Source organism: Acinonyx jubatus, chromosome C1, assembly GCF_027475565.1.
Source record: "Acinonyx jubatus isolate Ajub_Pintada_27869175 chromosome C1, VMU_Ajub_asm_v1.0, whole genome shotgun sequence".
In the NCBI taxonomy this organism is placed as follows: Eukaryota; Metazoa; Chordata; class Mammalia; order Carnivora; family Felidae; genus Acinonyx; species Acinonyx jubatus.
The window spans coordinates 201998613-202022094 of record NC_069381.1 but is presented as its reverse complement, the minus strand read 5'-3'; the positions used below and the strand labels follow the sequence as shown (position 1 = coordinate 202022094).

At 41.4% G+C, this 23482-nt stretch overlaps 1 protein-coding gene across 5 annotated transcripts in view; it reads left to right on the top strand.

Annotated features, from left to right (window-relative positions):
- The window catches only part of EPHA4 (EPH receptor A4), a 149929-nt gene that overhangs the window by 3114 nt on the left and 123333 nt on the right, over positions 1–23482 (top strand). For all 5 annotated transcript variants that reach the window (XM_027049599.2, XM_053215848.1, XM_053215849.1 and 2 more), the window contains exons 2-3: positions 150–217; positions 4529–5192. In XM_027049599.2, coding sequence (XP_026905400.1) covers positions 150–217; positions 4529–5192 — 732 coding nt within the window. The remainder of the gene's footprint in view (positions 1–149; positions 218–4528; positions 5193–23482) is intronic.

Here is a 23482-nt window from a genome sequence, read left to right as displayed (position 1 = left end):
ACATAAGTGAGACCAAGTTTAGGTTTTGATCAGAGTTGGATATGCACACCCTCAGCACATATGGAAACGCTCAGGCAAATGGTTTTTGTAGTATTGGGTTTTTTTGCCATTGGAAATTAATCCATTTTTTTTTCTTTGTTTTCTTGCAGTTACCTTATTGGATTCCAGGTCTGTTCAGGGAGAACTTGGGTGGATAGCGAGCCCTCTGGAAGGAGGGGTAAGTTCCGAGTTGCTCTCTGATCCAAAGGGTAAAAAGGAGTGATTAGCAACTTTCTGAGAGTCCTAATGGCTTGATTCTTGTTGATTGTGGTGAGGGGGTCAGATTTCCACCATGGCCTATGAAGTGAATTACGCTTTGTTGGAGAAATCCTATACTCCCTTTGGATGGCTCTGTCATAGAAGAAGTAGAAACCAAAAGGGCAGAAAGGGGTTTCAAAATTAGGAGATTGGTGGAGGCATAGACTTAGATGCCTATTTAAAACTAAAATACCCTCAAGAAATACAATCCAGGGACCAAATTAGAATTCGTGCCTATTAATGTGATGGCCGTGAAGTCCTGACAGGGTTCATTTTAGAGCAATTGTTGTGTTTCCAGATGAGGAAAATGTGTAAGTAAAGAGACCAGGGAGAAAACATTTTCTGATTGCAGCAGGTACAGGTTTAGTTCTAGGTGTAAGCAACAGGGCGGGGGTGGGGGTAGGGGGTGATGGGGATGGTCCTTACCTTGCTATCTGCAGCTCTCTTGCACACAAAGAGAAAGACCTATGAACTTGTGCCAGACGCACAATATATGCAGAAACAAACAAACAAATGAACGAACCAAAACAACAACAACAACAACAACAACAACAAGCTTTTGAATTGTTGGTGCTGAATGTGGAAAGTTTAAATATTTGGAATCTTGAATCTTTGGGAAAGGGGAAGCTAGAAGATAAAGTATGAGAGAGTTCATCACTGTTCATTTCTTTTCAAATGTGCCATCCCCGCCTCCTGAAGATTTAAGACCACAGTTAGGTCAATGGCCACATCTTCCCCTTCCACCCTTCAGAACAGGTCAGAATGCATCAGCTTTGGAAAGAAATCCATTTAGCATGTTAACTCTGGCTTCTGCCAAATTTAAAGTAATTCTCAAATCCTTTAAAAATTAAGTAGATCATTCTACTTTTATATGCTTGATAATCTATGACAGAGTCAGTTGATTCAAAACAATGGAGGTGAACGAGAGGGAGTGTTTAGCAGGCGAAAGCCCTAAGGCCAGCTCCCGGTATGGTGCCTCACACCACCTGTCCATTGAATCAACAATAAAGGATGAAAAAAGTAAAGATTTACAGAAACTTGTAAAAGGCGGGCTTCAAAAATAAGGCAAGAAAGTAGTAAGGCAAATGGAGACTCTTAGGCGGTCTTTTTTCCAAAAGAGGTCGTGTAATCCACATGAAATAAACCGGAGGTCGCCTTGCCTTCCTGTTTATCCGCCTGAACTTGACTGCACTTGGTTGGATCTCTGCTGAAAAATTCTAGTCGGGCCTCAAAACCATTTTTTTAAAGGGAGGGAGAGTGATTGGCAGGCCTCTGGCAGTGTAGACAGGCTGTATTCACTGCTGATTGCAGGCAATTGCCCTCATCCTTTGAATGCGAAGAAAGGTACAGCTTTATCTTGTGAGAGTCAGCCTCTTGTTAATCCTATACCCTGGAAAGGTCACTGATTCAGGGAGGCTTTCCCATGCTGTACCAGGTGGATAGCTCTGTAGGTTGGCTGATTTAGAACTGCTAGCAAAATTGAGGATGGAACGCATCAGTACTTTGAAAATTTAATGAGCCTTATTTTCTTACTGGCCACTCTCAAGTTTGAAGGGAGAAGGCATCGAATATGATTTTGGACCTGCCTTGCTACACTAAATATACATGTGATCTGTTTAAAAGCAAGGAATGACACATTTCTGAGTACAGCCTATGGTCTATCTAGTTTCTGGAAAGCTTTTACCGCAACTTAATATGCTATAGACATCCCACATCCTGCACCCACCCCCCAACTGCTGACAGGACACCTGCTCACTTTTTCTAAACACAAAACTTCTTTCGGTCGTCTTGAAGTCTCTTAAAATAATACTGTGCGTATATAGCTGATTGTGTACAACCCAGAACTTTTTATGGACCTAATGTGGACTTCTGGATGCAGAATGTAGTTGTTTGTTTTTTTTTCCCCCTCTCCTTAAGTATTAGGGGTGTAACATTTTAGATATTATTGCAAGGGGCTGGAAATGACATTTTGTTTATGTATAATAGAATTAGTCATTCCAAAATATATAGTAGCCATTGAGAAATTATGTGCCGAATTATAAAGTCTCATTAATCTGTAGATCTTGTAATTTAAGAAGACTTTTTCAGGCTTAGAATGAAGGTATGAATTGGATTATCTACCAAGTATGGATGGATTGGCTTTAAAAAGTTCTTTCTAGCTAAACATAAAAGCACATTTGTATCTTTTGGTTATTCTGAAATTTCTACCTGTAGGGAGAACGGCTTATATCTTTCTTGGCTGGAAACTTGGGATCACGGTTTGGTCAATAAGTGTTGTCCTTTATTTGTTGTTATTGTTATTTTTAAAGAGGAAGGGAAAACTTGACAATACCACAGAGGCAGATATGAAATATAGTAAGAGACAACTCCCTGTTCTCTTTTTTTCTGTAAGAACAACTAAGCAGAACATAGAATAATTGAAAGGAATGGCTCCTGATGGCAACATTGTAGCAAAAACCTAATTTCTTGGCAGCGGTCCTTTAAAGGAGTATATTGAGTTTCTGATGCTGATTGTAAAATACAAAACTAAGGCCGAGATTTGTCATTGTTCTGGTGAATTGATCAATGTGTTTAGACAATCAAGGTCAGGCTGGAAAATTCACATTAGACCCAAACTATCCTGTATGAACTCTATGGAGATATTCCTGTGTGCTTTCATTTACATTGATAAATGTGTTTTTTTCCATAGTCCCTTTGTTCTGAGATGAGAAGCACGCTGAGTAGGGTTTTTTTGAAGGTGGAGATCTATTTTTGGATTTACATGAATTTCCCCAAATAAGTAAATTACTGGTGATTTATTGCTTAGCGGATAAAAAGAAATTTTAATCACCACAGGGCACTTATCCCTCCCAGTTCCAACTTTCATAATGGTCGCAGATGAAAGGGATCCAGAATTGTATGCAGTGTGGCCCTTCACAGAGTAACATTTCCATCCATTAATAGTTTTCCAATGCACAGATGGAAAACCCGTTAAAAGATGCATTATGGTTGTACGTACTTCATTGGATGAATGGAGCTTTAAGTGGAGCTATTATGGAATACGAATTTTTTTTAAACTATCTTTTTTCTCTTCTAATTATATTCATGTGTTAGATACTTAAGCTGATTTATACCAGATCTATATAAATGCATCACTGTAGATATTAGGGAAGAATTGGAGGCTTCCTGCTAGCCCTCTAGGAGCCCCCAAACAATCTTGCTGCTCTTAGGATTATTTTTAAAAGCTGTGGCAAGAGTGAAATTACTACTCTAGTCACAGTGAGTTCAGACTGTCCCACCAGTAGAATCTTTATGTGAGGAAGTCGATTGCAAAGAAAACCCTAAAAGCCTTCTTTAATTTTCTTGGGCTTTCAATCATAGATACCACCTACTATTGTATTTTCAATGTCCACAGAATATTTGGAAGAGGCATATGTGCGTTCTTGTTTCCTTACGGGTATGTGTTTTAAAAATAGGAATACGTATATGAAAATCAGAATATACATAATTCATTGAATCCATTGCTCTGCAAAGGTGTCTCATTGTTATGAATGACAGTGGATTTGAGAAATCCAACCATAAAGTTTGCTCTCTGTCTTCCCAGGATTACCAAAACCAGAAGAGTGAGATTTTCTTTACCTCTTTAAAGAATAGGGACAGTGCCAAAAAAAAAAAAAAAAAAAAATCGACTGACATTTTTTTTTTTAGGTATTAGAGAGCAAAGTTCTGACAGGAGCACCACTAATTAACTGATAATTGTCTTCCTTTGGCAAGCTTCTTTCTTCCTGCTCTTAATTTGCAGGTCTCTGCTCAGTTGTTGAAACAATACACATACTAGTTTTTCATTTATGAGTAAATTTGAACTGTTGCCACTTGAAATTGTAGCTGTTGTAATAGGTGAATTTGAGGTTGTTAGACCACCACAAGGAGCTGCTAGTGAACTCATACGCGATAAGTCTACCAATGCCTCTGGATTTTAGGCAAAAGAATGAAACCACCACACACACACACACACACACACACACACACACACACACACACAAACCAGAAAACAAAAAATAAAAAAAATACTTCCCCAATAAAATGTTGTCTTGTCTCCCATAAGACGGTTTCATTAGTGAGGGTTGATGCTCAGGAGTTTGCTTCCTCACTGGAACAAAAGTCATCACTGTCCTGCGAGGGTAAAACGGAACGGATAAATCACTGTATGATGACATTTTGTAATTGATACATTTCCTCTGGATCTTTGCAGTGGGAGGAAGTGAGCATAATGGATGAAAAAAATACACCAATCCGAACCTACCAAGTGTGCAACGTGATGGAACCCAGTCAGAATAACTGGCTCCGAACTGATTGGATCACCCGAGAAGGGGCTCAGAGGGTGTACATTGAGATCAAGTTCACCTTGAGAGACTGCAACAGTCTTCCGGGTGTCATGGGGACTTGCAAGGAGACGTTTAACCTGTACTACTATGAATCGGACAATGACAAAGAGCGTTTCATCCGAGAGAGCCAGTTTGCCAAGATTGACACCATTGCGGCCGACGAGAGCTTCACCCAAGTGGACATTGGTGACAGAATCATGAAGCTGAACACTGAGATCCGGGATGTAGGGCCACTGAGCAAAAAGGGGTTTTACCTGGCTTTTCAGGATGTGGGGGCCTGCATTGCCCTGGTATCGGTCCGCGTGTTCTATAAGAAGTGTCCGCTCACCGTTCGCAACCTGGCCCAATTTCCAGACACCATCACAGGGGCTGATACGTCTTCCCTGGTGGAAGTTCGAGGCTCCTGTGTCAACAACTCAGAAGAAAAGGATGTGCCAAAAATGTACTGTGGGGCAGATGGTGAGTGGCTGGTACCCATTGGCAACTGCCTATGCAATGCTGGGCATGAAGAGTGGAATGGAGAATGCCAAGGTAAGGAGAGCCATATTGTACTTTTCATTAGGGCTTAGTGCACGTAATTAAATCAGAGATGAGACTAAATGGAGTAAAGCCAGTAATTAGCAGCCCCTGTGGGATGTGGTGGGACAGAGGGGTCTAATGAGTAAGTGCTATAGCTCCAGGTGGCAAGGCTAAGACATTTCTAATACTGACAAAATAAATGATGCTGTGTAATCAGCAGAAGGCCAAACACATTTGCTAACAGGCACTTAGATCTGAACTGGCTTGATGTGCCCTCTGAAATGTAAATGAACCAGTGGAAGAAACAGACTCGAGTGATCCTTACTTTAAGCAGGCAGACACGTTTTCAAACCATAGTTTTGCTGTCTACAGATCTGGGAAAATGGCAGCAATGGTTAAATATCTCTCGTCACGTATGTATGTACAGGAACGACTTAACTGTGACATTAGGATCGCATTCTTGCAATTCCCTCCCACTGATTAAAATCGAGCTGTGTGAAGAAAGTCCAGTTTTTCCTGTCTCATGGGCCGGTGTAGACGAGTGGAGTGGAGTATAGACAAAATGGAGTGACAGAGTTTCAAGTACACTCTGTTCCACCGAGCACCCATTGATAGGGTCTGCAAGTGACATTAATCTTGATGAAAGACCTCTTGATTTCCCCGAGGAGGTGATAAAGAGCTAATGAGAGTCTTATTTGATCTGTATGGTCGGAAGCCATAGTGAATTGTGATCCATTTTGGTTATTGAGTTTTTGAAGAAATCGAGACTTTTTTTCTATCACGTTAATTACTACTTATCATATTACCAAGAAGATTTTCTTTCCTGAAGTTTAGTGTATGCAATTCTTCCTTCCCTTATTTCTCCTTCCTGGGGAGTTTTTGTAAAAGAGTTTTCTTTGCAGCGGCTTTGTTTCTGAGCAGGGGGATGAAAAAAGTTCATATTTAGATGGATTGCTCGTGTTGTGTGTGGATTAAGGCTTAAAAAACTCAGTCATGCCTAGCGTTGTTATTTTTGCTTGATGTTTTATTTTTAGTGGTTATCAATAGTCTGCTGCCACCAACCTTATGGTTACTGCTAAACAGTGTAACTCTGGTCCCGACTATGGAACGGATCCGATTAATCTTTTCTCAGGGTGACTGTTGAGCTGTAGACTGATTGCCACATGGTTCATCTGATTTGGTGATTAAAGACCCCGCAATAACTGACTGCCAAACAATTTGTCTGGCATTTCAACCATCTTAATGACAGGGTGGGATTAGCCATGGGACAATCCACTTGACTGACTGGAAATCAACAGTTATAACCTCAAGAAAGTTGCATTTGTGGTAATTTGATGTCATAGGTTATGCATTTTTCTCCTTTATACTTTATGCTGTTTTAAAGTGGCACTCTTGATTTGCTAGTTATTTCCGGGAGTAGCTAACAAGGAATGTCGTAAATCCATCGTAAATAAAACAATAAACCTTTTCTGTTGACCCAGAGTGAAAAGGTAAACTTGTAAATTTGAAAACTTTTAGGTTGGTTGTTAAAGTTGTTTGTTTGTTTACAACGATTAATTTCTTGGTCACTGTGTGGGCTCTTGACTTCGCAGCTAGTAGATCGGCTCTACCAAACTGAAACCCTGAAGTATATTCTGGTAGGAGTATTAGAACCTATATGAGAGCATTGTCATTGGCACCTAGATGGCAATCATCATAGCAGGAACAGTGACGTGAACAGGACAATGACACCGCATCACATCTAGAGTAAATTATTCTGCCTTTTCGATTTTTGTAACACAGGACTTGCACGTCTTCCCATGTCAAGATTCTTATATGTATTTAAAAGAAAAAAAAAAAAAAACACCATTGTCTTCCATTTCCTGCTCTGGCATTAGGACATCTCTGTATCTAATGTCATTGATTTTCAATTGTCACAGAGCCCAGTAACTCATACATTGCTACCCTGTGAAAGTCCTTGACAGTTTTACAGCCCAAATGAGAAGAAGAAGAGAAAAAGATGGAGGGGGAAGTGAATGTAAAGGCAATTGAACATTTTAGTGGTTTGCTTTATGGAAATAATCTTGGGAATCCAGTTAATCATATGGTTCATGGAAAGGGTGGGGCTCCGTGTTTTAGGTCCAGTTCATTTCTAAGCAAACTGTTCCTAACACAAGGCCAGATATTTAATGGAAGGGGAGGTTGAGGCCTTTTTTTTTTTTTTTTTCCTTTTGAATCTTTATTGTTCTCACTCTGGTATTTTCTTTGCTGCTCATAAAACGATAACTCTTTCAAGAAGACATTTTTGACCAAAATCTTGCACGTTGTTTGTTTGTTTGTTTGTTTTTAATACTACCAGGGAGGACTTGCTGATGCATTTAGGGAGGAAGGAAAAACTTGAATGGCAAGATTCTTCAGATCCAAACTTGAGTGAAACTTTTTAAAGATGACTCAAGCCCGTAAAAATCTTAACAGTAATAAAAATAGTCGTCTCCATCCTTGACGTCATTACTGGGACGCATCCAGGTAGAGCAGAGAGAGCACTGAGACAAAGAAATGTGTCTCAGTGTGGTCACTTAACTGTGTGACCTTGAGCCCGTTTCTTAAGCCCTCTGAGCTTTGTTTCTTCATCTGTAAAATGGGTTGACGATAACTCTACTTAGCTTGTAGTCATCGATGAGGACACAGTGATGTAGGAGTAGTAAAAGTCACCTTGTAGACCATAAAGCATTAAGCCCATGTTAATGCTAGCAAGTTTTTGATCACTTGCTCTTCCCAAAGCTGTGGACGTTTAAGGGTATTGGGTTGGAAAAGTAAAAGAGAAACTCAATCTCCCGGCCACTCGGGGACGTCAAGGCTAAAGATAGGAAGGAAGCAGGGCCCTTGCCTTAACCAACAATAATGTCTATTTTCACACTTCATGTTGAAAATGGTATCTGGAGGGTGTCATTTGATCTCTCCCCTGCAGGAAAGAGAGCTGTGCTTTGAGTGAGAGGAAAGTGATTTGGGGGCGGGACAAGAAAGACCAGGGTTGCAAAGAGAGCTTTAGGAGGGATATAAAGGGGGAACTGGCAGTCTTCAGAACTCTGGCAACAGGTTCCTCCCCAATTGTCTTTCCAGTGGGCCTACTGTTGCAGGCCCACTAAAGCAGGTGAAAGGTCACCCGCTTCCTCATCCATCTTCCCTGGGGTCCAGGGGGTCAGAGTGAAGACGGATTCAGGTCTTACATGTTTGACAAAGGATCCTTGGACAAAAATGGCCGGCGGGGGGGGGGGGGGCTTGCCCGGGGGTGCTGTTGTTTGAATCTAAGCCTCGTCATCTGCCGGAGTCCTTAAGGGACTTTGGGGACAGAACGACACTTCCTCTTGGCGTTCTTACCCCCAAGCAGTCCATGCTCATGGAGTCCTCCAGGGACGCTGGGGACAGTTGGGGACAGAACGACACTTCCTCCTCCGGGAGAACCTACCCCTGGCTGGCTTTGGCAGTGGTGTGAACTTGCCTCGTGATTGGCCGCAGAGGACAAGTAAGTTCTAGTTTGTCTGGTGGCCGGGTCTCCTCAGGCTGTTGGAAGAAGGAAAAGAAAATATACACCTTGGACCACCCCCCACCTCCCCGCAGAGCCCCACATGTACCCCCCATTGAGGAAATGGTCCAGATGTTTTATACCTTTGTCTGCATTCCTTCAGAAACATTAAGCAGAGGAAGAGAGGAGAGGATTCTTTATTAATATAGTCTTTGCTTAATTAAAAAGCTGAAAAATGAAAGGAAAGTCACTGATTTACTCTTCGTGAAACATTAATGAGAGATATTTTAGAGAGTATATATAAAAATAATACTAATAAAAAAAGTCTTTTTTTTTTTTTTTTCTGGAGTCACTCTTAAAGTCAAAGAATCACAACTGTGACAAAGTTAAACTACATAGGAATCAAGCCTTACTGAAATACACGGTTTTGCTGTAGATTGTTTGGGTTCATATATATCTATCTAGGACCTCTATTACCTGTTATTAAAATGTGATGCCTTCATATCAGCAAAAGGGATCATTAAAAGCTCTTCTGAGAGAGAACAAGATACAAACGCTTTGATGGCCATAACAGAAATATTTCAGATTTGTGCTCTGAAAAGCGGGAGAGAGTTATGTTAAAAAAAAAAAAAAAAAAGACAACGAAGAAGAAATTACTTTGTTTTCTTACTATGCTGTAGAAAGAGTTTAGGAGAAAAAAGTAGCGGAAAGGAAGCATTACGAATATAGTTCAGAGAAATGTTGCTCCATATCCTTTCCACCTTTGAAATTTTTCTTCTACCTTTGAATCAGGTCTTTAAGAATCAATTACTTGAATCACATGGCTGCTTTTATCTTCAGCTTTGAAGCCTGGCTGTGATCACTGAAAGACGCAATTCTTTATATAAAAGAGCAGGGTTTAATTATTGTCCCCTTTCTGTCATACTTTTTCTTAACTCTTCCCTTCTTCGTGTGACCAGGGTTCTTTTGTAAGTGTGAAATCATGGAGTGGTCTCTATTTTGGGCTCACCGGAGCATCACATAGGAAATTATCTCAGTTAGGGACTTTTGAATCTGCTATTTCAGATTTGATGACTTATTTGAGTCTCACCGAGCTTTCTCGTACCTTTCAAAAAATGAATTAAGACGTCGTTATTCTGTTAAGACTTGAGTCTTTGGAAAAAAAGACTGTGTAAATGGCTTTTCAGTTACTACCGTGTAAAGCAGAGGTGGTCCTGAGAGAAGTTTGACTTTTTTATCATTGAACTTTTGACTCGGGGTTTTGGGTTTGCTTTTTCGTTTTGTCATTTAATTGAAGAATTTAACATTACCAAAGAACTATATGCCTCAAACTCTTCAACTTTTTATGAGTGACCACTCTTTATAATTTGGCAGGCAGCCCGAATGTCATCTGTCTTCATGTATTTACAAAATTACCAGAAATAGAATCATCCCCTTGATTATCATCTTGTTTTTTACGACGCTTGACTATTTATCATGGACATTACTCCGTGTTAGAGGATATGACTTTTCTTCATCCTTCATGATGGATAATTAATATTCTGAAGCATGAACATCCGACATTATACGTAATTTTTCCCTTATTGATAGATATTTGGGATTTGAGTTTTTCCTGGTAATATTTTTGCGGCATAAGCAGACAAGTGACACCAGTAATGAATACGGAACATAGTGGGATCTCATTAAATGTTCATTGAATGAATGAGTTCCTTAGTTCCACCCAAGGAACTGTGGCCTGCTTCATATTAAATGCTTAGTTGGTGGAGTAATGTTTCATGGGGTCAGCATGCTCTATCAAAATCTTTGCATGTGACTAAATGTATCAGTGAGGTCCTTGTTTATAATTCCTACTTCAGTTGGGTCTTCTCTTTTCATCGTGTTTATGAATCATCTCTATGCCTGAACATTCACAAATCTCTGCAGCTCATGGGTTAACATAATTCTTAGTATAAAATGGCTAAGACCTGGTTTTGGAGTTTGAGACTTGGGTTTAGTTTCTAATGGTGCTACTTCACCAGTTGTGTGATCACGGACACTAACTTGACCTCCAGTTCACGTTTGCAAATTGGCGGCAACGGTATGTTACTATGCACGATAGGCACCCATAAGCATGTTTGGAGAAAAGGGTTTCATGCAGCGTCTAGAATCATTAAGCACTTGGTCAGGGGAAGCTGTTACTGTTAATTTTATTGTTGTTAGATACAAATAGGTTGAAGGGATGGGTTATTTGACCAGTGTCTGTCCAACACTGAAAGCAATTCATTTAGGTTCCAGAGTAGAAGTTGGTTTGTTTTTGTTTCTCTTTGGCGGGGGAGGGGGGGGAAGATGTCACATAAGCAAGGGTAGGAGGTGACATGAAATGATGCATCTTACGTGCATTGATTTAGATCCTCTGTTCCTCCCATCATTGTACCAGGGTAGTGGTTCTCAAAGTGTGTTCTAGCTGGATTCCCCAAGACCCTTTCTTGTGATCTGCAAGGTCTAAACTTTCTTAATTAATACTGAACTATCATTTGCTTTTTACCTCTTTTTCTTTCATGAGTGGAGTTTTCTAGAGGCTTTTCTATATGTGATAGATATTGAATTGAACGCAGTGGCAAATATGAGAGTCCAGCTGTCCACGTTAAAGAAATTTGCAAAACAAACAAATAAATAAATAAATGTAAAACAGTGTCACTCTCATCGCTAATTTCGTTTTGGGGAAATATAGTTACTTTTTCATTAACATGTAATTTGCGTAAAGATGGTTTAAAAACCATTTTCTTTAACTTTTTTTTTTTTAATGCTTATTTATTCTTGAGAGAGAGGGGGCAGAGCACAAGTGAGGGAGGGGCAGAGAAAGAGGGAAACACAGAATCCTAAACAGGCTCCAGGCTCTGAGCTATCAGCACAGAGCCTGACCTGGGCTCGAACTCACCAACCGGGAGATCATGACTGGAGCCGAAGTCAGAAGCCCAAATGACTGAGCCACCCAGGCGCCCCGGTTTTCAGAATGGATTAAGAAATAATTTTCAAGTCCCTCAATTTCAATTTCTATCGATAGCTTTAAGTCGTGCAAACAAGAGCATTTTGGCATCCTCAATATTTTTAGAAGTGTGAAGGGGTCGTGAGACCATCAGCCGTTTAGTTTCCCTGATGGTATGTAGAATGCACCCTTCTGCCTTGCTGCAGACACGTTGAAAATGAAAAGGAAATAGGAAAGTTTTGAAAGCTTCCAGAATCTGCGAAATGAAGGTAGCTTAGAAGAATGGCCTTTTATTTATTCAACCCTTTAGATGTTTCTATCAACTTAGACAGCAATTTGTAGCTTTTAGCCCTTTAAAGCTGCTTATCTGTGTCCAATAAGGTGGCTCAGCGCTCTTTAGTTTTATTGTCCTTGTGAGGAGGCACGATTAATGAAGGCCTCAGCTGTCCCCTGGACCCGGAGAGACTGTGGGGCATAAAACCTTTCTCATTGTGGGCCTTACAGCTGGTACCTCTGAGCTGTTTTGGGGGGAGGAGAGCAGGTGAGGTCACCCAGTTCCATGATCTGACGGGTAATTAATAGTCCCATGACTAAATGGACATTTTATGAATATTCAGGGTCTGTTTCGGCTTCTTGGGAAACAATCCTGTCGGAACCGCTTACAACTCCCTTTGGAGCCGCCGAGGGTTTTGTGGGTGAATGCGGGTCCTCAGCTGTCGGCCCGGGGTTGCTTTTCCAGGCTGCCCAGTCTTCATTTGCATTTTCTGTATGCGCCCTCATGCAAAACAGCACACCCATTTCCCCCCTCTCACAAAGGCTGTGAGGGCTTCCTTTGGAAACTCCAGCCGAAATCTCCTTCTGTTTATGCAGAACCCACTGATTTAGACACCATGCAAATGAATTCGGTTTTGATTTGAAAGCTTCCAGAGATTGGGGGCGGGGGCAGAGAGTGCACTGTTTGCACTGGGCTCTTTCTATGCGCCGCCCCCCCCCCCCCCCCCCCCCCCCCCCCCGCCCAGGGTGGCTGCTTCTCACTCCCCGGCCCCTTGCCCCTTGCAAAACAACCCGGCTCCTGCTGCTCATTTTTTTTTTTTTTCTGACCTTTGGAAAGTAACCTAGTGTTGGTGAAGCCTTTAGCTTGTCTGTGTAGTGACAGCTTCAGCTGGAATCTTGCCGTTCTTTCTGAGTGCACAATTCAGATTATGCTAGGAATGTTTAGAAGTGTCCCAACAAAGGGCTGGAAAAAAAAATTGTAAAGTAAAAAGATAAAATTCTTTGAAAAGCAATTGTCAGATCTCAGGAAGTTCCAGAAATAGGCGTTAGGTCACTGGTGGGCTGGAATCCATTCATTCCTTCAACAAATAGACACTGAAGGCATATAACTTGCAGACCACTGTTGGCATTTTCATCTGTTTCTACATAGATGAATGAGTCCATCAGGCTTTGTACCGAGAGTCGCAATTAAAATCCCATGTCTGATTTTATCTTCAACTTGTCCCAGATAAGTTTCCTTACAAGGTGTATCGACTGTGTTCTGTTCCGTATCTCATACGTGCATTCACGGGGGGTTGAATGTCGCCTGTCCAATTCCTGTCTTCCCATCCCACCCAGTGTCTCCAAACTGACTTAACCTTTGCTTTATTCTCCTAGAAGGGCAATGCAAGCACCCTGCGTGTATAACCCAACGGACTTCACCCTGCTTGAAAGCAGCGCTATCTTCCGTAGGCTGTGATCATATGCATCCTATAAAGTAGAAGAAGAGGACTTGGCATGAAATGTTTTTGAAGTTCGATTAGTTGTGAGTTCGAGCTAATTTCACAGGGCAGAAAACGGGCATAGCCAGACTTCGCAGTGCAATTAAGTGGAGGCAGGGTCAGCTAAAACAACATCGAAATATGGAAGAGCTTTGGTTGAGCTCCACATGGTCTGACAAAGTTTGATGATGCTGTTCAAAGTCCATTTGGGATGGATTATTAGGATTAAAGAACAGCAGAAGGCTCTGTACTTCGTGTGTTCTCTGGTGTCATTAGTGGATGAGAAAATTCAGCTGCTTATCTGGCTCTTGTTTCTAAGGATGGATTTAAACAGACCCACACTTCTTAAAGGTGATCTTACTAACCTCTTCTTAATAAGTTACAGATCCCAAATTGCTCAAAATCCTTAAAATACCATTTGAAGTGAGTTGATTGATAATTATCATTTCCCCTACGTGTACAGATATTTTCCGCAGCAGTACAAAGCTAAAGTACAGTTTCTTAATTACCCAGATAATCCTGTTTGCTTGTATTTTTAAACTATGAAGTGCTGGGTAATTATTCAATTCTTAATAGAAGGCAAATGGCAATGTAAACAATAATTAGGATGTTAGACAGACTAATGCGCTTCAAAGCAAATTGGATTTTTTTCATACTGTTCAGCATGATGTCCCATAAAGCTAACAATTTAGAAGCAAGACAGAAAAGGTTCCATTCTGTTCATATTTTATGGCGTTATCTCTTCACGGCTTGTTTTTGTGAATAGCAGTTTGCCCCAATGAAGCTGGCTGTGCCCACGCCAAATGTTTCCGTAACAATCGCTTCCCTGCTGTTTGACATTTGGCTGTGTGCTCCCAGGGCTCCAGATTGGTCCTTTGTCTGCTTCAGATCCCAGGGGTCAGAGGTTAACAGAATACTGATTTCCTCCCATAATACCATGGCAGGTAAATATGGGCCAACCTCATGATCAGTTAAGACACAGCTCAGTGAGGAATGCTTTTCTCATGGGCTTTTGTCCTTAAGAACTTCCCTGATTTAAGACGCCAAGTTTCCCAGCTATCGTTTTCCACAACGGATCCTTCATCAGGAGCACCGCCGCCTCTTTTATGTGGCATTTTCCATTGATAACCATTCACAACTCAACAATGTATCCCCAGAAATACCCGACCTGGAAACTATGAGCAAATCATCGCGTTCAATGAATTAATTTCACAAACTTAATATGGTAACACTTTGCGGTCGTGTCTTGTTGTCTTATCTGCACTGCATGTTTCATTGATGAAATAATAAACTGATAACAAAGACTGCAGCCAAAGATACTTTAATAATGGTGCTATTATTCCCTCCGCCTTTTTCTTGTCTGGCCCTAATGGGGTGTCACCGGTTAGAGGTGTAATTAAATGAACGATCAATTTTATTTTCCATTTTTATCATGTATGGAGACGTCCAAGCATTCACCAATATAATGTTATTAATGTTTTACATCAGTTTAATGCTAAAAGTCCTATTTCTTTTTCTCCCAAGGATTCATGCGGGCTATACGATAGACTACTTCTGAACTGGTTGTGATGCACACACAGGCTTTAGAAGTTTAAAATCTGTTTTTAAACTTCCAAACTTTTTGTTACCATCAATGAGTTTTAGACCACCTTTCCATATATGACCTATCCGATTTCTTTTTTTTTTTTTAATGTTTACTTATTTTTGACAGAGGGAGACAGAACATGAGCGGGGGAGGGGCAGAGAAAGAGGGGAGACACAGAACCCGAAGCAGGCTCGAAGCTCTGAGCTGTCAGCACAGAGCCCGACGCGGGGCTCGAACTCACAGACCTCGAGATCATGACCTGAGCGGCAGTCAGACGCTCAACGGACTGAGCCACCGAGGCGCCCCTGACCTATCCCATTTCTAATTGGCCAGCCTCCTTCATGTTGCACTGTGAACTTGAGGCTTGGGCTCATTTGTTTTCAGTTCTAAAAGTCTGAAAAAGACATCTCCACTTTGAGAAAACGGTTTCCTTTGGAAGGGTCCAGGTTGGCAATGACTGTAGCAGCCCTCAGGCAAATTAGCATGTTAAAAGAATGGATCAATACCTTTCTGGCTCCTCCACCCTTCTTACTCTCCTCCAAGGGGGAAGAGTTTTGAAGAACCCTGGGAGGCCCTTGACAGATATGCCGGGGGGAGATTTCAAGAGGATCCTTCATTGCTGAGTTGGGAACATTGACAGCTTGATCTAGTGCCCAGAATGATTCTTCGCCGGTCATTTGAAAACGGATGCAGGAGGAATTGACAGCTTCAGGAAAGCTGTAGCAGTTCGTGTAATTATGAAGAGGATTAGAAGAGAAGTGTTGGGAGAAATAAGAGAGAAGTAAGGGCACTAGTTGACCGGACCCACCTTTGGCTAACCGTTAGAGCACTGCCTTTTGTAACATTTAGCCTGCGTGTAGAGGAGCCATTGATATAGATTTGTTTTCTTTTTTAAGGGTTGTGCAAATCTATGCGTACAAAAAAAAAAAAAGCGACTGATTTTTGAGAGTGGACTGGTAGGTAATTAACAGCATAATGCTTCCAGTACTTAAGATGCAAAGGTGGCTAATTAACTAATGGGAGAAATTGAGATGTCATTACTCTGTTTTCTAAGGAGGTGCCGACAGAGAGGTACAGCCTAAAGTAATACTTGAACGTTCAAGTTTCCATTTGAAAAGTTGTCTTTGGGAACTCCCGGTCTGTATCCTAGACTTTTTGTCTTTGTTTTTCATTTGTATGTTATTTTATTTGTTTATTTATTTATTTTAACATACGGTGTTTTATTAGTTTCAGGTTTACAACTCAGTAATTCGGCAGTTCTGTATCCTAGGGTTTTAAATTAATGGTGATGCAAGACTCCAGTAAACCAATATAAAAGTGTGGTTTCATGTGAAAGGAACTCATGTTGATGGGAAAATGAGAACGTTATCTTTGCATGAATGAAAAGAAGCATTAAAAAAAAAAAGAAAAAGGTTGGAAACACGCCGCCAGAGAGTCGCAAACGGTCTTACATTCTGGAAGTTCTCCACAGGGCGAAAAGGGCTACTGTACTTAGCTAAAATAAACCAAGTACATAATTTTTCCTAATCTTTGTGACGGACTCTGGGACTCTCATTCACAAAACATTGTAGCTATGACTATGTCAGTGATGTGTAAATGGGTACTTGATACGGTAAGAATCTTGCACTACGATTTCAGATTTCAGCGGTTGTTCTGGAATTGTTTTGGTTCTGTCTTTTTGGTTTTTTTTTTAAGTTCATTGTTAGATCTTTTCTTTTTCTTCTCCTAGGGAGACATAAAGTCATTTCTTTTGCAACTTTAAAAAATAGGTATCCTCCTCAAAAATAAATAAACGTTAAAAAATAATTTAAAAAAAGGGGGGGGGGCGCCTGGGTGGCTCAGTCGATTATGCACGCATCCAACTTCAGCTCAGGGCGTGATCTCGCGGTCCGTGAGTTCGAGCCCCGCGTCGGGCTCTGTGCTGACAGCTCAGAGCCTGGAGCCTGTTTCAGATTCTGTGTCTCCCTCTCTCTCTCTGACCCTCCCCCATTCATGCTCTGTCTCTCTCTGTCTCAAAAATAAATAAACGTTAAAAAATAATTAAAAAAAAATAGGTATCCTCAAAAGGAAGCCCTCCCTGAGGAAAGGGTTGTTGACTTCTGCTACGGATAATGACTGAAAAACACAAACCTATTGAGTTTTTCCAATATTTTCCTTTAGGTCTTCTTGCTGGTTATCACTTATCTACAGGAAAGCTATTGATTTTTGTATGTTTATCTTCCATCCAATCTTTTTATTGAACTGTCTTGTGAATACTAATAGGTTTTCAGTTAATTCTCTAGAGTTTTCTAGGGAACTGATAGTTTTGACTGCGTGAAATTATATAGTTTTTCTTTCTTTCTAAACATAAAACCCCTTATTTCTGACTTTTATCTTACGACATCGGTCAGAATTTTCAGGCCAGTAATAAATGATAGTATCAGTTGTGGCTGTCTTTATTTTATTCCCAATTTCAGTGAGCATCATTTACGAATGCTATGGGATATTTTTTTTCTTAATATCCTATTCCCAATATCGAAACACTTCTTAAAAAGAAGGAATTTTAAATTTGGTTAAATTACTTCAAGTATCACTTTTAGTTATGTGGCTTTTTTGACTTGTTGTGTTTATAAGATTAAATATATTCAGCTTTTCTGAAAATGGTCCATAAATTCTCTTTGCATTTGTGGGGGGGAAAAACCTATTAGGTGGCAGTAAATTTTGATAAAAAGCTTTTTGAATTCCATTTTTTGATTGAAAATGGTGGATAAGAGCCAAAGCTTTGGAATAAGAATTTAATTTTAATCTCAGCTTTTTGGGGGGCGCCTGGGTGGCTCAGTCGGTTGAGCGTCCAACTTTGGCTCATGTCAAGATCTCGCCGTCTCTGAGTTCGAGCCCTGCCTCAGGCTCTGTGCTGATGGCTCGGAGCCTGGAGCCTGCTTTAGATTCTGTGTCTCCCTCTCTCTCTGCCCCTCCCCTGCTCATGCTCTGTCCCTCTCTGTCTCAAAAATAAATAAACATTAAAAAAAATTAATCTCAGCTTTTTCACTTACAGTGTGACTATGGGCTAGTTACTTTAGCTTCCGTTTTCTCCTTTGTTGTGTGGGGATGATGATACCTACCCCATGGGTATACTTAGGATTAAATAATATGCATAACGTGTGGGACAATGTACATAAGTTTCACTTGGGAGATGGTATCTATTCAGTGGTCAATAAAATGTGGGAAGTTTTATTATTAGTTTATCTTGAATCTTTAGGAAATATCCAACTGCTATTAGCCTATATATTCTCTCTCCTTGTTTTCTCTCTCTTTCCAACTGTATGTCATTCTTTCTCTCTCTCATCTTACTCTTTTTCATTGTTATTTGTTTTTAAGTTTTATTTATTTATTTTGAGAGAGAGAAAGCACAAGCAGGGGAGGGGCAGAGAGAGGGGGAGAGGGAGAATCCCAAGCAGGCTCCACATTGTTAGCGTGGAGCCAGACTCAGGGCTCAAACTCACGAACTGTGAAATCATGACTTGAGCTGAAACCAAGAGTCAGATGCTTAAACTGACTGAGCCGCCCAGGCGCCCCTCTCTCTTATTTTATTCTTAGCAGGTTTTGGTATTATAGTCGATTCATAAAGTTAATTTTGATAGTTTTCCATTTTTTATTGGCATCGCAGAAAGTTAATGTGTGTGAGAATTAGCTTTCCTTTGCGAATTTGAAAGCTTTCACCATTAAAGCTGGCTCTGGACTGTGCTCTTAGGATTTGGGCACTTTTCGGTATATTTGCTAGAATTCAATAAAAAGTGCAACAACCCCATAAAGGAAGCTGGCTCTGGGACTTTGTTCGATTGTCTTTCAAATCACATGGATGGCTTTTCAACCCTAACAGAATAGACATCCTCTTTGACTTTGATTCAGGCCTTTCCCAGCCTCCGCTGACTTTAGGAAGAAAGCAAAGACGTCACGTTGCTCTCATCCCTAATTTCATTATTGAGCTTTTGTGTTACTTGTGCGGATCTTAAATGTATAAGGTGAAGAGAACGGGATCGTTAAACCTGGAGTTAGTGCAGTGGCATGGTTGAGCCACTCATTAATCAGGAGCCTGGCTGTTAAGGAGAATCTAGCTGAGAAAATATTTAATATCCCATTGGGGAAAGCTGCATTTTACTGCGGGTCAGTGTGGATGTGGCCCCTCTGAGCTGTGGTACTTTGCTCCCCTTTTTTATTGAGAGAGAAAGACAGAACGTGAAATGACAGACCCACTGTTACAGGAACGTCTGGTGTCCCTCAGAGCCACAACTTTGACATAATAATTTGTAAATATCTTATATCGGTTTTGAGGAAGGGCAAGTTTCATTTTTCATTTAACCAAGCAGACAGATTATTTTGTAGGCTGCAACAGGCAGAACGAAGGCCAGAGGACAGATGTTGCCTCGATAGAAGGAAGAACTATCTAGTATTTTGAACTAGGCAAGAGTGGAGTACGATGCCTTTGGAGGCGATGAGCTCCGTATCTTCGGACATGTTCGCACTGGCTTGATGACCCCAAGGCATCTAACAAGTTAGAGACTAGAGACCCTGTGTTTCTCAGAAGGGACACCGTTGTCCTTCTGGGCAGGACAGTTTCTTCCTTGAGTACTCCATCAAGCGTTGCAGGTCTGTCCTGTGCCCACTGGGCAAGCATGTTACACAGCATTTGGTATCCTGAGTCGTCCCCAGGCATGAAATGCCTGTGGCGTCCTCTGTCACTGTGACGGGCCCAAACCTCCCCTCATATTTCCAAATACCCTGAGCATGCATACTAATCTCAATTGGAAACTTCTGGACCAGACTAGAAGATCTAAGATTCTAAGACGTTTGGACATTTGGTGCCCACCCTGCTTTAAATATTTCCTTTAGGGTAAGTAACCTGGGTCTAGGATCTCGTAGCGGAAAGATGGAAAAGCTTTTCAAAGAATACCTGCTATCAACCTCTCTACTTTAATTTTTCTTCAGTTTAACTGAACACCATAACGTCTTAAAATCACTATAACGCTTTCCCAGTAGGCACCAATTAAAAGAGATGGGGAATGTCTTTTGGAAGAAATTACTAACACTTTATAAAAGCATCCATAGCAATGACCAGCAACCAAGTGCTCTACTAGGTTTAATTTATGAAGTCCCAAAACAGCCTTAAAAGGCTATTTGTTATTGTTATTATGCCCATTTTGCAGCTGGGAAAGCTGAGGCACGGGAAGGTGCCTGAGGTCATGTAGACTACCCAAGCCGATTTGAAATCAGACAGACTGGCTGTATCCCCCACACTTGCCAACTCTCCACCATACTTTCCCTACGTAAGGACTGTTAGAAAGAAGGGAAACTATCCCCAAGTTAACAGTATGGGATCACCTTCTATTCTAACAAGGTAAGAAGAATATTTAAAATGCCTGGGTTATAGACTTATGTAAACAGTGCCCTGTGTTGACTCCCAAGATTTGTCAAACATTCATCTGCCAAATGGGTGGCCTTTGTGTTATTCGAATGGCCCTACAAAGAGCAAATTGTGACTTTGCAATTATTAAGGCTGAAGACCTTGCCACAGAGTGTGTTACTGAGCAAATTATTCTTATTTTGACTCTGTATCACAGCAGAGAGGAGAGTTATAAGTATAGACCCAAGGTTACACAAGACAGAGCATCATCTCATCCTAACAGGAGCACAGCCCATGCAAACGAGAGCTTTTTGATTTCTGAAATGCGGTATAATAAATCCAGGGAGGTTTACAAGGAAAATCAACCTGCAAAGGAGGGTGAACTTTTAATTATATAGATGTTGGGCATGTGCGTGTCAGCTGATGCAGGTAGAGTATTTACTTGCCAATGTGTGTGGGAAAAAAATGGCAATGAAACCACGCAGGGGGCAATACCTTTCTTTTTTTTTTTTTTTTTATTTATTTTTGGGACAGAGAGAGAGAGACAGAGCATGAACGGGGGAGGGGCAGAGAGAGAGAGAGACACAGAATCGGAAACAGGCTCCAGGCTCTGAGCCATCAGCCCAGAGCCTGACGCGGGGCTCGAACCCACGGACCGCGAGATCGTGACCTGGCTGAAGTCAGACGCTTAACCGACTGCGCCACCCAGGCGCCCCGGCAATACCTTTCTATAAGAAAGGGGAAAGAGGAAAAAAAGATGGGGAAGCAATTGCAAATAGTGGTATAGTGCCCCCCCCCCCCACATACCTTATCTTGGACACATTCCAAGACCCCCAGTGGATGCCTGAAACAGCAAATAGTACCAAACCCTATACATACTATGCTTTTTTTTCCCTATACACACCTACCTATGATAAAGTTTACTTTATAAATTAGACTCGGCAAGAGATTAACAACATAACTAATAATAAAACAGAACAATTATAACAATATACCGTAATGAAAGTTGGGGGAATGTGGTCGGTCTCTCAAAAATCTTAATGCACTGTACTCAGCCTTCATCGAGTGATGGTGTGAGATGATCAATGCCTACACAATGAGATGAAATGAGGCGAGTGATGTAGGCACTGTGATGCAGCGTTAGGCTGCTACTGACCTTCTTATGACAGAAGGGAAATCGTCGACTTCTGGACTGTGGTTGACTATGGGTAACTGAAACCACAGAAAGTGAACCGGGGGTAAGGGGGACTCCTGTATTTGTCAATTCCTTTAGCCCCCCCCCCCCCCCCCCCCCCGCAACATCCACTGACCCCCTACTGTGCTGCTACCTTGTGCTTTCAGTGGAAATGGCTCACCTTTCAGCACCTAAAAGCAGTTACATCCTGAGTTGTTATGTAACTCACAAAAAATCTTGTTTCTTTTTCCCTTTCTTTCTTTGTTTCTTTCTCTCTTTCTCTCTCTCTCTCTCTTTCTTTCTCTCTCTCTCTCTTTCTTTTTTTAGATCAAGCCATTTAGAATCAGGTGTTCTCTTGCTTGCAATGCAGTCCTAATTAGTAAAGGAGGTCATTACTTTAGCATGGCGATTACTTTAACATACTAGTTTTCTCTGCACAAACATCACACAGTAGAAAACATAATGTGTTTGCCCAGGCTGAGCAGTTGCCCCTCCAAAAGCTTTCTTTATAGTCCTTTAAGCAACAGAAACATCTTGGATGGCTCGTGGTCCTCCCTTCTTATCCTGATGGCATGATGCACTAGGTTGGAGTCTTGCTGAGAGAGACAAAGGGAAACCATGTTCCATACAGTTGCTTAATGAAGTGGGACATCTGTCTTCCTAAGAGTGGAGAACGTTCGGGGCTCCTGGGTGGCTCAGTTGGTTAAGCGTCTGACTCTTGATTTCGGCTCAGGTCATGATCTTGCGGTTTGTGAGATCCAGCCCCACCTTGGGGGCAGCGCAGAGCCTGCTTGGGATTCTTTCTCTCCCTCTCTTTCTGCCCCTCACCCACCTCCCCCCAGATAATTAAATAAACATTAAAAAAAAAGAGTGGGGAATGTTCAAGCTGTAAAGACCTTAGGAATCTCGTTTTTAGATCATGCTTCTCATTTTACATATGAAGAAACTGAGGCTCAAATTAATAAAGTATATAATAGATGAATAAGGACAGGCTCCTGAAGTCTGACATTGTAGAGTCCTGCCTTTTTGTCCCGCTAAAGGGAGTATAAAACTCAGAAAAGACGTGAGCCACCAAAGCTACTCCTCCGTTTCGAGAAAAGATCAAACTTCGTCCCGGATTGCATTCATTGGGGTTTCAGCAAACTGTTTCCCCCCATATAAAGTTGGCCTCCTTGGATATACTATTCCTCTCTCTGTCCACATCAGGACATACTGAACTCTCCATGCTTTCTACGCACTGCCGCCTTCACGAAAGAGTTCACAGTCTGAGGGAGCTGGCGGCTTTGTAAAACTGTTTATAATCTTTGATAAGTGAAAAAAGCCCGGTGAGGTCTTGGAGGAGGGAAGGCTGAATATCATTGCAGATGAGGTGTGAAGGAATGGTTTTGGAAAATTAAACAGAGTATTGAACAGCAGAGGATTTCAACTGCAAACATTTCTTAAGCATCTACTGGGACCAGGCAATGGGAGGCAAAAATGCATATGGCATGAAACCCACTCATGGATGTGGTCATGGTTTTAAAGATTTTTTTAAGTTTAGTGCTTTATTTTGAGAAAGAGAGAACGAAGGCATAAGGGGGGAGGGGCAGATAGAGAGGAAGAGAGAGAATCCCAAGCAGGCCCCACACTGCCGGCTCAGAGCCCAGCGTGGGGCTGGAACTCACGACCGTGAGTGAGATGGTGAGATCATGCCCTGAGCCAAACTCAAGAGTCAGACCCTTAACCGACTGAGCCACCCAGGCGCCCCGAGGATGTGGTAATTTTTAAGGGAGGGTGGTTTGGTGTGGCAGGATGAAGGCTTAGTTTATACTCGTGAAGGGATGAATGGATGAAAGTGTTGGTCCAAGAAAGGACAATCACATTTTTCTTTGCTTTTCAATTCTGAATTTGACTTTGTAGAAAAACGGCTTTTCGGAGGCTTTTGTTTCACACCCTTTGGGAA